Consider the following 18115-nt stretch of genomic DNA (forward strand, 5'->3'; position numbering starts at 1 on the left):
TTAAAATGTGTATTTTGGAGCAGGCCCTTTAAAGGGTCTGAGAGATCCAAAGGTTGAGTACTCATTTGAGATGCCCTTCTCACTCGGTCCTGTGTCAGTGCCCCAGAGTTTCCTCAGTACTATTTTTCACTGTTCCATATGGACCCCATCCCATCTGTAAGACCCATAATTTTAGCTTCCCTGCATTCTCTCCCCACCTTCCCCTGATAAAAATGTGCATGTTAGAGAGTGCTCTTCCAATGTTGGTCACAGGGAATTGAACAGGATGAAAGTAGTTTGTAGCACAGATATTTGAACCAGGGACTTCTTTCTTGCTTTTGTACTCAAGCTACAGTATTGTGCCACTTATCTGGGAGTAAGTTCTGTTACAGCTTAACTTACTATACCAGCTCTTGTTGAAATTAATCCCAATGAACTCATTAGAATGTACTTCTGAGTAAAGGCTGCACAGGCAGTTATTAAATGGATCTGAGTTGCTTTTGTTCCTTTCCACGGAACTGAAACATTTACAAGCTTGGTCTCCAAGCATAGATTTATTTTAGCGCCAGAAAATGACAGGTCTATCTGTTTCAATTTCGAATATATATATATATATATATATATATATATATATATATATATGCTAATTATAATGCTGTGAACTTTTGTGGCTCAGGTTCGTAGGCAGCAGGCAAGCAGCGACCTCACGTTCTTGGAGAAAGTGGAAGATGACATCCATAAAGACTTGGAACGTTCTATGCGTGAGCTCCAAGCAACCCATGCAGAAACTATTCAAGAACTTGAAAAGACACGCAATATGTTAATTGTACAGCATAAAATTAACAAAGACTATCAGGTATTTAATTCTCCACTGTGCAGTTGACTGTTGGTATCTCTGTCATAATGCGTTTTCCTTTTCCTTTTTGTAGAATCTGATATATTAAGATTAATGAATCTGTGATTTTGCATGATAACCAGGTCTTAATGAGCTGATGTCTATCAGACTGTGCTATTGCGATGAGTTCTTTATTGTGAGATACGTGTTGTACCACACCAAGAATTCCCCCCACCCTGAAACCAGTCTGTTGCACCTGCTGAATTATAAAAGTCCCCATCAGTATTGGCATTCCACCGGCTCTTGAACACAAACATTTCCTTGATCTTATTTGAACCTTCTGCTTTGATTGTAGTTTTAACTGTTAAATTATTTTAATGGACTTGTTAAACATTTTAATTAGGGGTGTTTTAATGTGGTTTTAATGTGCATTTTAATTAGAGGTAGCTGTATTTTTATAATTGGTTTTATTCTTGTTATTTTGCTGTTTGCTTATTTTTTGTGTGAACTGCCTTGGTATTTTTATTGAAACCTCTACAAAAGTTGCCATGTGATTTTTGCAGAGAGGTTTGGCATCTAGAAGGAACTCTCCCCAAGACCTCAAATTTGTGAAATCAACAAATTGATCTACTGTAGCCAAGTGAAAGGGGGAGCTGTTTTTTAAAGGGAAGAAAGAAAAATAATTAACATAAGACTAATGCTGTATGGGGCTGTATTTTTTCTCTCCTTCCTGAGCCTTGTTTGGATTACATTTTCACTAAGGTTTATACAAGGATAAGATCAGGCATGGACCTTTGTGTCTTGTTTTCCCCTCCCATTGCTCTCCCCCTTTGCACCATGGGGAGGAGTGAACAACCAAATTCCATCTCCCTTACCATGGGCAATAGGACCTCCTTAATTTGGAGCTCAGTAGAAGAGCATGTGATTTGTATGCAGAAAGCCCCAGTATCTATTCCTGCTAGAGTTAGGGGATACCCTAGAGAGTCATTGTTGGCCAGTGTAGACAGAACTGAGCTAGATGAACCAATGGGTCTGACACAGTATAAGGCAGCTTTCTATATTAGGGGACCTAGGCCACAATCCTAACCCTACATACATTTGAGAAAGCCTTACTGAATTTAGGATGTGTTTCTGAGGAGAACTGGTTAGAGTAATTGTCACAGAGTCAGTGAAATTTCAAGTGCTGTGTCTCTCAGTCCACATCTCCTTGCAGTGAGTGGAATTGGGAGAAGAAACCAGGGGCCTGCTTTTGGTCTCTTCCCACCCTCGCCCCTACCACCAGAGAATTACTACCATGGAAGATATTATCTGAACAACAGATACGTCCTGTCCCATCACACCCCATAATGATAATAATAAATAAATAAAAATTATTTATACCCCACCCTTCCCGGTTCAGAAAACCAGGCTCAGGGTGGCTAACAACAAATTTAAAACACTTAATTGTAATACAACCTTCCACACCAACATTACATGAATAAGGGCCAATTTATACCCCAATAAGAGTGTGTGTGCTTTACTCGCTCCTTTACATCATCAGGCAGAAGTGGAATCTGTGACACAGAAGATGGAGGCTCTGAGGCAGGATTACGAGGCAAAACTGGAACAATATGTCCATCTTCTTGACGTTAGGGCTGCACGTATCCGGAAACTGGAAGGTATGCTGCTCAGGACTCTGGTTTCAATACCAGGAAATATCTTGGGTCTGATTTGTATCTGGTTGATAGATCAGGAGAGTGGGGAAGTGTCAGTTTGAGATCAGGTTCGAGGTGCAGTCCTGAACACTTGCTTCATCATTAGTTAGTTGAAATCTGCAGGGGGTTAAAAGTAATATTCTCTGGGATTGACCCAGGTAGCCAGTGAAATTGTCAAAAGCAGCAGAGAGGACATTAATGCCAACAAACAGAGTCATATCTACTTCTTATTGTTTGCATTCCAGCCCAGCTGAAGGATATTGCTTATGGTACCAAACAGTACAAATTCAAACCAGAAATCATGCCAGATGATCCAGTTGATGTGTTTGATGAAACTGCTCACCTAGAAAGAGGAGAAAACTTGTTTGAAATTCACATCAGCAGAGTAATATTTTCTGCAGAAGCTGCCAAGTCTTTTGGTGATCAGGAGCCCACGACTTTCTGTACCTATGCATTCTATGATTTTGAATTACAGACAACTCCAGTCGTTCGTGGCCTTAGCCCAGCCTATAATTTTACTTCCCAGTATCTCATACGGGTGGATGACTTCTTTTTGCAATACATACAGAAAAACTCTTCCACACTTGAGATCCACCATGCCTATGGCTTGGACTTTGAGACAGCAGCAGCCTGCCAGCTGAGATTCCATGAAATATTGGAGAAGAATGGCAGAATCTACAGCTCAGCCATGTTAGTTGGTGAGTCTTGGTAATGTATGTTGCAGTGTTGAGCTTCATTGAGTGGCAGCTGGTACCCATTGGGATTGGCAGGGTGGGAAGCAGGAAGTAGGCGGAGCCAGAGCCAATTTTAGCTTTGTTCTCTTGCCTTCCTGCTGAGTTCTACAAAGGCAGCTCCGAGATTAAGGAGGAGGAAGCTGACAGGCAGTGCCACCCCCTGGCCCAGTTGCAAATAAAAAAGCAAGCAGATGGGCGCTGAACTGAGGTCAGACTGCAGCTGGTGGTGCAGTGCCTCATACATCCTTATGACCCAGCCTGTACCAGCTGCAGTTGTGTATTTGTTTGCAATTTTAGGTACGATGCATTAGAAAGAAATACGCACACTCAGAAAGTAGAGTGTGGTAGGAAATACGATTTTCTGAATCAGGAATGGGGAACCTGTGGCCCTCCAGTTGTTGCTAGATTTGAGCACCCATAGGGACGCGGGTGGCACTGTGGGTTAAACCACAGAGCCTAGGACTTGCTGATCAGAAGGTCGGCGGTTCGAATCCCCACAACGGAGTGAGCTCCTGTTGCTCGATCCCAGCTCCTGCCAACCTAGCAGTTCAAAAGCACGTCAAAGTGCAAGTAGATAAACAGGTAGTGCTCCAGTGGGAAGGTAAACGGCGTTTCCGTGTGCTGCTCTGGTTCACCAGAAGTGGCTTAGTCATGCTGGCCACGTGACCACGGCCCAATACTCTAACCACTGTGCCACGGAGCTGTACTCCGGCTCCCTCGGCCAATAAAGCGAGATGAGCGCCGCAAACCCAGAGTCAGCCACGACTAGACCTAATGGTCAGGGGTCCCTTTACCTTTAATCTCTGATCATTGGTCATGCTGTCTGCGGCTGATGGAGAATTGGAGTCAAGTTCCCCATCTCTGGACAACATCTACTTTTCAATTCTGTGATCTGACTGTTTTTTCACATCAGAAAGGAAAGACTCAGTAACTGCAAACTTGTGTAGTTACATTTCTGTGAATTTCAATAAAACTAGTTCATGAATTAGTGTCACTTCACATATTATGTGGAAACAAATGCCTGCTTGGATACACATAGTGAGGATCGTGTATTTTGATGTAAGCCCTGGAAATTCCAGTTCAAGCCACCAACAACGTATATAAGTTTATAGGTGGCCTGAATCAGATAGCTAAATGTACGTATTTTTATGGTTTCTTACATTTGTATCTGCTCTTACCTCTGCTGTGGAGTCCAAGGTGATGTACTTGTGGTTCCTAGGCCATTACTCATCCAACTACTGATCAGACCCAGACCTGCTTAGTAAGGTGGTGGCTTTAGGTGCCTTCAGACCATACCTTTGGACCTTATAAATAAATTCCTTTGTTAGTAGATCAAGAACCAGTTGTCATGCATATTGGTAGATCTGAGGTCACCGCAAAATGCAGTATAATTGAGACATCTAAAAAAGATAAACAGATGTTTCTGCTTGTTAATTATGGATTGATCAATATTTATGTCAGAACATTAAAGGTGCAGGCATAGTTTTGTTTCAATAATTACCATAAAAATATCAAATTCCCATTGTGGTCTACGTATTTATTGGCTATTGATGGGTCATGATAGATTTTCTTCCAGCTACAGCTGCACTAAAAAAAAAAGCATTAAAAATATTATCTAATCGAAAGCATGACTCCCATTACCAGTAAATCAGGACTGGACTTTTACATTCACTATCGAAAATGAGTTCTGCTTGCTACTGGTATATTGATTTAAAAGGAACTATGCAGGCTTAAACTCATAATCTTAGCTGCAGCTCTTTGCAAACAATTGCTTTGACCAGAGGAGTAAGAAATCAGAAATCGGTCTTGCTTATAGCACCCCAGAAGGTGTGGTGGGGAGCAGTTTTCATTTCATGTCTAAACACCATTAAGAAAGGGCCTACCCAGCTTTCCCAAATAAGGATTTCTATAACCTTGGCACCAAAAGAGATGTCGTCTCTTGGACATCCATGAATCTCTCTGTCGAACATAAAACAGTGTGCTCCCATTATTACACTGATAACCTTTGCAGATACAGCATTACTAATTTCTAACTGGGGTTGTTGGACCTGTGGCCCTCAAGTTGTTGTATTCCTATCCACTATAGCCAGCGTGGTCAATGGTCAGGGCTGATGGGAGTTATAGACCAACAACATCTGAAGTGCCACAGATTCCCCATTGTGCTCTAAATCATGGTTAAGCAAGACATACGTCCTGCTTCCAGTGCTGGAGCAAAAGGATAAGGGGTGATCCAAAAACTGCCTTTGTATACTGAACAACAGATCGCAAAAGCATCAAGCTTTGAATGAAATTAGGATTGCAAACCATATTGAGCGAGTTCGTTGACTGCACGATCCGAATCAAAAAGATCGTTGTTTTTATTATTCTGTGCCAGAATGGTGATCATTTTGAGACAGTGTGTTTGGAGTTCTAGTGTCTATTCCAGCTTTCTCTACTTTTATTGAACATCTTATTCAGTAAAATAATGCAGTGCCACATCTCCCTCTGCAAAGATTACTTGACACTCCACCTCAGTTTTTCAAAGTTTATTGTTACTGACAGATTTTGTTGTGAATGTATGATTTTCTGTGCTTTAGAGATGTGTTTTATTAATACTTGATAAATTGTTCTCTTGATCTCTGGATCGTTGTATGCACAAAATGAAGGGTGGGTTGGGGCATGTTTGCATTTGTTGACAGAATCGGATTTGGATAAGAGAGGTCTGGAATTAGGAGATCTTCATAAGCCTGAAAGGTGGAACACTTGACTCTCTAACTTTGTGTGATGCATCACATGTTTTATGTTTAGGAGTTGGACGAAGTGTCCGAAACTATGGCACTGTGGAATACTGGGTCCGGTTAAGAGTTCCCATGGACCAGGCAATCAGGCTGTATAAAGAGCGGGCAAAAGCCCTCGGATACATAACAACAAATCTAAAAGACCAGGCAAGCTCAAGAATCTAGATTTGTTTTATTAACCTTATCATTGTGGCCATAATTCTGTTTCACTTCATGTTGTAGCATTTTGTTTATATGTCTTTGCTCCATATGGGTGTGTTCCTACTGAATTTCTGGTTTTGCCTTAAATGCTTTGCCAAGATGTGAACTCATAGATCTGCTCACACATGTGCCAGGTGATCCTCCAGATTTATCACCCTAGCCAATAATCCATGCATCCATTGGTTATAGGAGGATTCAGTAGCATAGCTCCATCCTATGCTAGCAGACCCCAAATCATGGACACTGAGATGAGACTGTGGGAAGAAAGTATAACAGTGTTTAGACACATTGATGGAGGATAATGCTATCAATGACTACTAGCCATGATGGCCATGTTCTGCCTTCATTATCGGAGGCAATATGTCTTTGAATTTCAGTTGCTGGGAATCACAAGTGGGGAGAATGCTATTGTGGTCAGGTTCTTCTAGTGGACTTCCCATAGGCATCTGGCTGGCTACTGTGAGAGCTGAGTACTAGGACAAGGTGGGCCCTTGGCCCGATCCAGCAAGGATCTTCTTAGGTTCTTACAACAAAGAATAACAAAGTTTATGGTGGGTAACCAGTTTTCCTAGTAGAAGTAGCAGGATTAAGAAGGAGGAGAAAGGGACTTCAGAACTGTTAAGGAACAAGCACAAGATTCTTTTTATAGATGTCCTTCATTTAAAACAAGGACTGCCAACTTCTGGAGTTTGCAGGACTAGTTTATTCTTGAATAAGCTGCTTGCATGACATCATCAATCCCAGCAGGAAGATTCCTGCTTCCAGCTTGAGAAAGTGACTGGGAGGAATACATTGTTCCGCACATCAGATAATGAAGGTGCCATAGTAGAAGCTGTGACCAACACTCATTAATTCTTAGAATATACCGTCTCAAATTTGTTTGTGCCATTTTTATTATGCCCTCCTTCCAAGGAGCTCCAGGCAGTGTACATGGCTTCCCCATTTTAACCTAACAACAATCATGTGAGGTAGGTTAGGCTCCGAGTGGTTGGATCTGCCCACAACCTTCATGGCTGATTAGGGATCTTTGAACATGCCTCTCCCCAGTCCTAGCCCAGTACATCAGAGTTAATGCCAGTTCGATCTTTGTGTGCATTTCAGTTTGCCAGTATGTCTATAAGTCTCTCTTCACCTAATTAGCTTTCCCCCCCTCCTGTTAAAACAGCCAGTGCTCAGTCCTGCCCAAGTCAACACTTCAGCAGATGGGAACTTAAATGAGCTTCACATTACAATAAAATGTTGTAGCAACCTTCAGTGCCGAAAGAGAAACCTCCAGCCAAATCCTTATGTTGTCTACAAGTTCTTTGATTTTGCGGATCACGATACCGCCATCATTCCTAGCAGCAACCACCCGGAGTTTGCCGATCATATGTGCTTCCCAGTGCCAATGAATGCAGACCTCAATTGCTACCTAAAATCTGAATCCTTGAGTCTGTATGTTTTTGATGACAATGAAACAGAAGATGGGGTTTATCTAGGAAAAGCAAATGTGCCTTTAATTTCATTAGCACACGACAGATATATCTCTGGTAAGAACCTTTTGCCAAACTATAAAACTAGCTGGTATATTTAAATTTAAATTGTTATATTTTGTTGAAATACCGAGCTCAGCTTGGTCACTGCTTCCTTCTAGCTAGCTGTTAATACCAGCATCATGTCCACATTGCAGCTGTTGTACCTTTTAAATCTTTTGAATCTTTTAAATAACTTTCAAAAAATCACTCTGGCTTTCTCTCTGCCCAACCTCTTCTGAAATGAACGACAGTTGTTCAAGAGCCCCCACACAGGTCCCATTCATTCCCATGTAGGTCATGCAGGAGAACTTCTAAATGTGTGGTTCCCTAAGGCCTCTGTCATACTTAACTTGAAAGTAATTTCCACTGAAAAAAAAGATGGTGCTTACTTCCAAGTGCATACGTGTATGGGTGGGATCTTGGTGAAAATTGGTTCCTCTCCTCCATGCTAACTGATTTACCAGTGTAGTACATTGCTGTTATGATAGCAAAGCCCTACTGTACAATTACTGCTGGTATAATTCTGTTAGGCTGTGCCTTTTTATCCAGTAATTTACGTATTTATTTTGCACTTATATTCTTCCTTCATGGAACCCAAGGCAGCATACACATTGTTCGCAGGTGCAGTGGCCAGGGCCAGCCCCACAAGATGGTGCTTAGTCAACATACAAAATATTCAGAATACCAGCTCTTATATTTGTTCTTGTACTTAATTTCAGGTACCTTTGAGCTAATGGACTATAAAGGCCACTCCACTGGTACAATTAGCGTTGAACTTAAATGGAAGTTTGCCTACCTCCAGCCAGCTGGTTTGATTGTTGCTGCAGACCTAGCAGATTACATCCAGAATGAGAAACCAGTGAAGGGCCAAGGGGAAGGTCCCATCCTGGCTCCGTCTTTCTCGTCAGCACCAATGGTATGATGTTTAAGTCTTCCTTTTTTTTTTTTTTAGTAAAGAGTATATATGTGTCTCCAAATGAAATGAAATGGTGGTTGGATACCCACCCAGCCCAATTTTCCATCACTGGAGCCCCATGTCTTTTTTAAAAAATGAATAAACCTAGACAAACGTGCACTACTGAAACACATTTTGATGAGCAAGCTTCTCCCAGCTTACCAAAGTATGGACTCATCTCAGTTGCTCTGGCTCAGGCTCAGTTCCAATTTGGCATGCATTAATTCTTTTAAGCTCAGACCATTCCAATTGAAGGCACTGTCACACTCCTAGTGTGATGGAATTGGGACTCAAGATCCCCAAAGACATCCCCTCCCCAACATTAGAGATATAGGAATCTGTCTTATACTGAGTTAGCTCACTGGTCCATCTTGCTACAGTAGCAGCTCTCCAGGGTGTCAGTCGAGGAAACTTTCCCAGCCCTGTCAGAAGAGGCTAGGGGTTGAATTTGGGGGCCTTCTGCATGCAAAGCAATTGTTCTGCCACTGAGACACAGCCCTATTGGGGAATGATTGTTGTGAAGCTTCCCAGCGTTTGAAGAACTACTGGCCCAATCCACTGAGTGGGGAGCATTGAGAACGAAGCATCCATTACAACTAGGATTCCTGGGGAATGAAGTTTGCAGTGCTTCCCAGCTCAGTAGTTTGGACCAGAAAGCAGACCTGCATATTCCAGGCTTCTTAACTCTTCTGAATTCAGGGGGGTGGGCTGGAAGACAGTGCATTTGAACCCAAACTGCGTTATCAGGAACTTTGCTGGTACTGCTAGTTTTTGACTCAAGTCTCTTTGTTCCTTAGAGGCCACAGCCTAAGCCAAGACAGCGCCCAGCTGCAGCAGACAAGAAAGTATCTTTTGTGGAGGTGCACACACTTCCAAATCCAGTGAGTCTGAACTTTTTCTCTCTCTGTGTATAGAGCCCATTTCTCCAGGCAACCTAAAATAGGCTCTTCAAATAGCTCTGCCTTTTCTACTGAGTGACTATAAGATCTTAAGGTCTATGAGATCTCCAAAAACTAGGGAATGGAAAAAGTGGGGCTGTATAATCAAGACAGAAACAAACTAGCTTCCTCAAGTCCTTTTGCCAAGTATTTTAATGACAGCAAAATTTATAGGGTATTTTTTAAAAAAGAAAATATTAAGTTAAATAAATGTTATAAATAGCATCATGCACACAGCCAGAATAGTAAACTACATTAAAATGCTTGGAAAAATAAACGTTTATTTGTCTATTGATGAAAGGGTGATGATTTTGGGGTTTTAGGGATAGAATTCCAGAAATGCGGTGCCATCACCAAAAAGGTTGGTTCCCTCTCTCCCCTCTCCCTCTCTCTGCAGTAGCTTTTTCTCATGTAGGATTATACTTGTGTTGTCTTTAGGTCCAGTTTGTTGATGTCCTATGACACTGACTGCCTAATAAACAGTTGGTCTGTTTTATCAGGATCAAGTAGTAACTCTCCACATGTTTTGGGACTACAACTCACATCATCCCTAGCTAACGGAACCTGTGGTCAGGGATGATGGGAATTGTAGTCCCAAAAACACCTGGAGGGCTGGATTTGAGGATGCCTGCTCTAAGTGATGTCTTACTGTGTTTGTCTGTTTAACTGAAATGGTTAGCTGCTTTGAATATAAATATTAAAAACTGAGTAGAAATTTGCTGAATATTTTTATTCATTTTTAAAGCTTTAACAATATTTGTATGCTGCCCTATAACAAAAAAATTATCTGGGTGGCATACAAAAAATAAGTATGAAAACAACTTATATACAAAATGAAATTTATACACAAAAACCATAAATACAGCAAGAAAACAAAATTCTCCACAACTCCCAAAGCTAAAGCACAGATTTAAAGACTGTGAGAACCAGATTGCATTAATTATCTTTAAAATACTGAGTGAACATAAAATTCTCTTCCTGGTTCTAAAAAGATTACAAGGAAGGCACTATAATAATAATAATAATAATTTATTATTTGTACCCCGCCCATCTGGCTGGGTTTCCCCAGCCACTCTGGGCGGCTTCCAACAGAGATGAAAAATACACTAAAATGTCACATATTAAAAACTTCCCTGAACAGGGCTGCCTTCAGATGTCTTCTGAATGTCAGGTAGTTGTTTATCGCTTTGACATCTGATGGGAGGGTGTTCCACAGGGCGGGCGCCACTACCGAGAAGGCCCTCTGCCTGGTTCCCTGTAGGTGAATCTCTCTGGAAAGGTTGTTCTATAGCGGAGTGCCACTACCAAAAAGGCCTTCTCTGTGGTGGCTACCATTTTACCTGTTAAAAAAGTGACTATTGGGTTTTAAGAAATGCTGTCTATATTTGGCTCCTAATAACTTTAGAGTCCCATTCCTGAAAAAGAAGATCAAGAGACTGAGCAGAAAACTAAAGATGAAAGGTCCGATGTTTCAAATATTCCACAGGTACAACAAATTTAAAACCCACTAATTCAAGATTTTATTTCTAATTTTATGTGGTGCTGAAAGCGTTAATTGATTGTTCAATCAATACATTTAATTTTGGATTTGAAATTTTGGCTTTAATTTAGTCTTAGAACTATACCATGGATGGGGAACTCTTCAGATCCTGTTGGACTCCGATTCCCATGAGACCCAGTCAGTTTGGCCAGTGGTGAAAGATGATGGCAGTTGTAGTCCTAACAGGATGGTTGGAAAACATTTTATGTCTCTGCATACAGGGAATATATGCTGGCTGCCTTTCCAAATAGTGTGAGGTTGTCCGCAGTATTTAATAGCAAAAATATAATAGCATAGTTAAACCCTTTAGGTAAATCACCTTTGTGGCAGGGTGATTGTGAGATCTCAGGAGATCTATCAGCCTGGGGTAGGCAAGGATGCTGCAACTATAGTAACTCCGTGCATTCCACTTAGATAACAGACTGTCCATTTCAAAGGAAGGTTAAGAATTTAGACTGGTTGTTCTTAGTTACAGGAAAGTAATTCTATCTCCTACTCCCTATCCCTGGATTGGTCATTTGACAAGCTGCTCTGAAATGAATGGCAAAAATTCTACAGGGAAAAGAGAAAGCTAGGCATTGCAAATTGAATGCTTTAGTGAATGGCTTTATACAGGTTTACAAGACATGTCATGTTATATATTAAAGAACCAAGAGTGCAGTGCCAAGATGGATTAGAGTTCATGGAGTCAGTCTCCATAGCGCTTCTGCTGTGGGCCGCTGTCCAAGTTGGAAGTTGCATTCACAGCACAAAACATTCCTAACGTGAGAGTCTGGGTGGGAAATTCTCATGCATCTGACCTGCTGCTTACGCTGGATGCATTTGAATATATCAGGAACTCAACAAGCAAGTGGAACTCTCCCCACCCCCAACCCCGCCCACATTTCAAACCTCTTTTATAGAAGATGCATAAATCTCAGCTGTCAAATTTAGCAGGTTGGAAATCAGACCTTAAAGAAACAGATTTTAAGTTTAAAAACCGTGTTTGTGTAAAATTAAATGCTAACAATAGCTTTAAAGGTAGCGTGTATGAAGGCTTCTGTAATCCTTACTCCAGCTCATGCCAGAAGCACAAGCGGACAGAAGAATAGGAAAACCCACAGCCACATTTCAGCGGGAACAGGAGGATCTTTCTCAGCTCTCTGAAGGTCAGTTTGCTGACCAGAGCTCAGCTACTTCAGGAGATGAAACCGAAATTACTGAGGAACTGGAACCAGAAGGTAATTTTCTGCTTATACAACATACCTCTGCTTCGCTCCCTATTAGACATACGATGTTGACAGTAGAGGTAGCCAGATCTGTCAATGTTGGTTTCTCTCACTTTTCCAATATTCAGTTCATCCCATTTCTCCCTCAGTTTGCAACTTTTTTAAAAAAAGTTTGCATGAAAATTCATATGCATTTTGTGCACATTTCACCTAATATACACAGGTCGGTGCACAGTTTTGCCTGCCATGTACATTTTTGCCAGCTATTTACCCCAGTCTTCATTTTTGTTTGCTATTTCACTAATACAGGCATCCATGTATCTACTTTCCCACAATTACGCATTTTTGTTTGTGAACTATATCACAGAATTCAAGGAGCTGCAAATTTGATAGGACAGTGGGGTTATAGCAGGGGTAGTCAACCTTCTTATACCTATAGCCCACTAATGCATCTTTCTTGATGGTAAAATTTCCTTACTGGCCACCAGTGCTCAATGGAAGGAGGATTCAGTTTGTGCCATAAAACCCCCTACTGCCCACCTAGAATCCTGAAACGCCACTAATGGGTGGTAGGGACAAGGTTGACAACCCCTGGGTTATCGTTTGCGTATTAGGTTGGGAAATGTGAATTTGGTAGTTCCAGTTAAAATGCAAACAGAAATAATTTCTCCCCATCCTAAGTTGACTGCTGAAGTAACTTCAGCAGAGGTCATTGTTCTTCTCCCTCACATCTGTAGCAAAGTTGGAATAGTTGGCTTGTTAGACTAAAAGAATAACTTCCAGCTTTGTAATAATTGAGAAAGAAGGTGGGAGGGAGTTTCCAACCAAGTTTCATGAAATATTAAAGGACATTGGCTTCTGTTTTAAAATATCTTTATATTCTCTCTTCAGAAGAAAGATTCCTCTTTCAGAAGAGGTGCTGTTCTGAAGACTATTTTGAAGTGTGTGGTCCTTTTGTCTGCAGATAGCAACCACTCATAATGTCAAAGAGAGGGAGTCTCAGACAATAAGAGGCTAGTATATGACCTATCACATATCTCTGGATGAAAGGAGCTAGAGGCATCTTAATGCAAAGTATGCAAACATCCCAGGTCATGGTCATTACTATTATTATTATATGTTCACTGTATAGGAAGTGAACTGAGAGACCTTCTGTTGCAGGCCCAGATTCCATTCAAGTGCCATTGAAACGAACGGCGTTGCAGGGAGAACAGCAGTTTCTGAATTCCAGTAACAACCAGAAGCATAAATTGTCATGTGCCACAAAGCTGTTTTGCATTATGGGACCTATTCAGACCAGGATTCAGTGTTCAGTAGAGGCCTGCATAGATGATCAGTTGAACCAGTGACCATAGAAGGAGAGCATGGTCTAGCTATTCCATGCATGTCCATCACTTGATAACCTGAAGTATTAGTGTGGGGGGGGGGTCACTTTGTATGTGTGAATGGGCCATTTTGGTTGTAGCACCACAAACTTTCATATCAATTTAGGGACAATTAGTTCAAAGGAGTTGGTTCACAACTTTGGCTGTCAATTGTGATGTTTACAGTAATATTGTTGCGGGGGGTGGGGGGTGGGAATCAAGCAGTAATCACATCTGTGTGAAATAGCCCTATTTCCTTGTATCCCCAAATTTCCACATACAACTGCATTATGTGGACAACTCATGAGTTGTTTACGGGTGATAATGATCAACATCCCATTCCTACAAAAAATGACTAGTCCTCAGGGGCTGCATGGTCAGTGTAACTGCTGTGAAATGCATTGTTTGTGAACAATTTCTTAAAGTTGGGTAGTGGTTTTGTGTAATAAATTATATTTGTGCTCCTGGATTGGCACATGATAGTAAACACTAATTTGTATAATCATCCAATAAGCTATTCACAGGGTTGCAATATCCCCAGTGTGAACACCTCCCTGGAGTGTCACCTTTGTTAACTCCTTTGGTGGTTAAGTAATAAATCATCATTCCTTTGGCAAAAGAGACCCATAGATGTGATAGAAGCTGTCCCCAGCAGATTATACGAATATGTAAATAAGTTATGGGTAAATAAACTGGAACCTGCACACCACAGGGAAGCCTGGCATATGGGATGACAACTTGATCTCAGTTAACCTTGGGAACTGACGGGGAGCAGCATTGTCCCCTGAACTAAAGCCATATGAATGCATGCAAAGTCTCAGCAAACTTGATATGAATTGTTCAGAATAGGCTTGGAGGCCATGCAAAATATTCAGGGCCTTTTCTTTTCTTTTAAATAATCTCATACTATGAATGAATTGGTAACACTGAATCTCTCCAAGTGCCAAATCAAAGTGAAACGAGGCCTGAAGAGGAATCGGGTGATTCTGCAGACCATTTAATGATAATTGATTGGACAGTGTCATGTTGTGTCTGCAAGGAAGAGAAATCGTACACCACTCTGTGGAACTATTTCCATTCACTTTTATACCATGTGTTTTAACAGTTTTCTTTGACCATCTCAACTGGACTTAATACTGGCTATGTGTTTGTTTGTTTGTTTGTTTGTTTCTGTTCTGATTGTTTTCACAACAGACCAAGATGATAGACAGGCAACTGATGCTGTTGAATCAGTGACAGATAGTGATGACTGTATTGTCCCAAGTTCAGTGTCCACAAGCCTTAAGCAGGTTAGTCTCTCTCTATGTGTAATTAAATTCTTCCGTCTATACCTTATCAAAGTCTTTTTAACCCCCACCCCACCCATTGATATTGGACTTAAAATATCAAAAAGGTTGTTCAACTTCTAATTAGTCCTTTGTGAATACTATTAGAGAACAGAATACCCATTTGTGGCACAGGGAGGGGCACTGGTGATGTTTGATGGAGGGTGTATGTGTCTGTATACATATATGTGACAAAGAGTGTGGGAATTTTCTAACTTATTTCAGGCTTCTTAACGTCTTTCTTCAAAATCTTGCCTTGAATTTTTAGTGTTGTGCCTACAATGATTGATATCAGCCTGATTATAATGTTTAGGCACTAGCTTAGAAAAGAACGCATGTGCAACATCTTAGCCCGTAACCAGGCACATTAAACAATGTTTCGTGCTTGATTGGCTTCTTGTCTATTCATCATCCCTCACAGGGATTTTGAAATTCTGCCACCTATCTAAACCAGACAGAGAGAGAGAAATTATTTTAATAGCTGGAACTGTATTATGATTAACTGCATATTCCATGCCATCAAATTCTTTTAAGCTGTAACAATGTGTGCCAAATAGGAAAATTACTCATTGCCAATGAGCCCTGCAAGAATGCAGCTGGGTCTACAAATCTCTAGTATTGTTGCACTCTATTATAACCAGAATGATTTAGGAGGACTTAAAATATCTTGCAGCCTCTAAAGAGCTTGGTGCGTGGGTCTTTTATTCCTATCTTTCTACACTCATCTGCCCAAGACGAAATGTAGCAACTGGTCCAAGATGGAGAGAAAAATCTTAATTATCAAAGGCACAGTCCAGTTCTCCATAAGTGATTCATGAGCAGCGGCTGCCCTGCTCACTTCAGTGTCAGGGGAAACTGGGATTCCAAGATATCATTACAGAGTATTGCTGCCACATCTGTTAAACTAAACTAGTGACAATTCTTTGGGCATGACCTGCCACCTGTTTTAAGGGAAACTTTTGTGCTCAGTTCCCTTTGCTGTGAACATAGAAGTCCTCGCATGCTCTGGAGCTCCTGTACATTTAGGCATCTGATGGACTAGGACTGTTAAGTGAAAGTTAAGTCCCACTTGAACTCAGGAGATTTGCTTCAGATTAATGGGGATAACCCAGCCACTTCAAAGTCTCATTTGTTTCAATAAGTCAATATTAAATATGTGCTTCACCTCTCCCTTTGACTTCAGTGGGACTTAGGCATGCTTGATGTATGCTGAATTTGGAAGGAAATCCCACTGAGCTGAAGATGACTCTTAAAAGGGGCGAGGGGACTTTCTCCTACCTAATAGCCCCCATCCAGCAGTTCTTTCTACAAATGAGAACTCATACTCAGGATACAATTATTATCTGATGTTCAGGGCAGGTGTTAGAGACCCATAGCCCTGTGGATGTTGCTGGAATACAACTCCCATCATCCATGATACGTGCCAGTGCTGATGGGGCTTGTTGGGCTGTGCAACATCTGTAGGGTCATATGTTATCCAACCTTGATTTAAAGGGTATATTAAGAACCACCACTAATTCACTAATCTGAGTGCTGGTGCGTGCATCTCTCTACCGTCTACTTCAACTAGCAGCAGATCTTTGAGGTTCCTGGCCTGCTACTTGAGGCCTTTCTTGTGTGTCATTTAAAGCAGAGATATCATAGCTGAAATGTGCTGTGCCACTGGGCTATGGTTCTCCCCTTGAAATTGCTTCTGTTATAGCCATTTGCCGAAGTGTTTGCAATATCAGTTACAGCTACGATCAAAATCTCTAGATGGAAGAAAGCCATTACACCAGAAATGCCTAGTTGGTTGTAGGAGGGGGGGAAACCTAACTAAAACCTTTGTTCAAGATCCAGCTTCTTATTTTTATCAGTGAGATAAATATCCTCAAGGCTGTTCCAACACTGTAAACACAACTTCCGATTTTATTTAGAGATTGCCTTGCTAATTATCCTGTGAATCCAAATAGCAAGCCACATTGTTTCAGCCACTTAAGATTATGCTGTTCCCCTTTTGCAGGTTGCAAATCAAACAGTCCATGGTTATTTCTTAGTTATGTTGATCATAAAAGGAATCTTAACAGATATTTTTTTCCACCCAGGATTTAACTATACCACTTGCTTTTTCTCCTTCTTTTTCTTGTCTGTTATGTATAATTAATCATAGATTACTTCATTTTGTTTCATTGCATTTACAACATTTATGAGCTTCGCTTTGTCGGTAGGAAATGCTTGTCCCCTTCTTTTTCCTTTCCAAAGTGGCGTAATTAGTGTTAGCATCTTTTTTAACAGGCTACATAAAGTTTAGTGGCTGGATTAAATCATGTCATTAACATAATGTGCTATACAATTTGCCCCTATCTCTTTTCGTTTCCACTACATCAAAGTGCCACAGAGTGCCAACGTAATTGGGCCTTGCTAGCTTGTCAGGTTGAGTCAAGATGATGACTGGTGCTTTTGCTAAAAAAAGCTTCCAGGCATGATAATTAATGGAAGGGGGAGGGAAAAAATCAGGGAAATGTAAAACTTTGGATGGTTCTTTATGAATATTTCATACATTTGAATAATCAGAAGTTAACATTATCAATTTGATGTATAATACATTGATTAAAAGCCTTGTTACAGGCCCTCGAAATAGACATCAGAACTGGAAATTTGCATTTTCTTTGGCAAAGTCTAAAAAAGAAATAAAATAAAATTAACAATTGCTTGCTCTCATCTCCACCTCTGCACTTGATCATTTTGAGTAATAATATAGCTTTCAATTATCACAATAAAATTTTACTGCTGTCAGCTCTCAAGTTATCTTCAAATGTGCCCACAAGGCAAATCTTAGCAAAACCAATTTATTCCGTGGTGGTCTCATTTTCCTCTAGGTGTGTTTACATCTTTTCTCCTTCATTATAGATACTCTTTGTGTGCTTTTCTTGCACTAATAGCAGTTTAGTGAAAACTGTCATAATCACTTTCCTTAAATTAAGATCTTAGGGTTCTTAATTAATTTGGACATTCGGCATTCTTTAAAGAGCACAAAGCAGCCTTCCCAGGTGGCTGTGTTTCTGCAGAGCA

General features: G+C 40.8%; 1 protein-coding gene across 1 annotated transcript in view; it reads left to right on the plus strand.

The window, feature by feature from the left end:
* Positions 1-18115, plus strand: part of RPGRIP1L (RPGRIP1 like) — a 78597-nt gene that overhangs the window by 34122 nt on the left and 26360 nt on the right. The window contains exons 13-22 of the mRNA XM_083752959.1: positions 656-835; positions 2355-2472; positions 2754-3206; positions 6030-6166; positions 7386-7749; positions 8454-8650; positions 9487-9570; positions 11033-11113; positions 12225-12387; positions 14934-15028. Of these exons, the coding sequence (XP_083609085.1) occupies positions 656-835; positions 2355-2472; positions 2754-3206; positions 6030-6166; positions 7386-7749; positions 8454-8650; positions 9487-9570; positions 11033-11113; positions 12225-12387; positions 14934-15028 (1872 nt within the window). The remainder of the gene's footprint in view (positions 1-655; positions 836-2354; positions 2473-2753; positions 3207-6029; positions 6167-7385; positions 7750-8453; positions 8651-9486; positions 9571-11032; positions 11114-12224; positions 12388-14933; positions 15029-18115) is intronic.

The sequence above is a fragment of the Podarcis gaigeae genome (genome assembly GCF_964106915.1).
Source record: "Podarcis gaigeae genome assembly, chromosome: 8".
NCBI lineage: Eukaryota > Metazoa > Chordata > Lepidosauria > Squamata > Lacertidae > Podarcis > Podarcis gaigeae.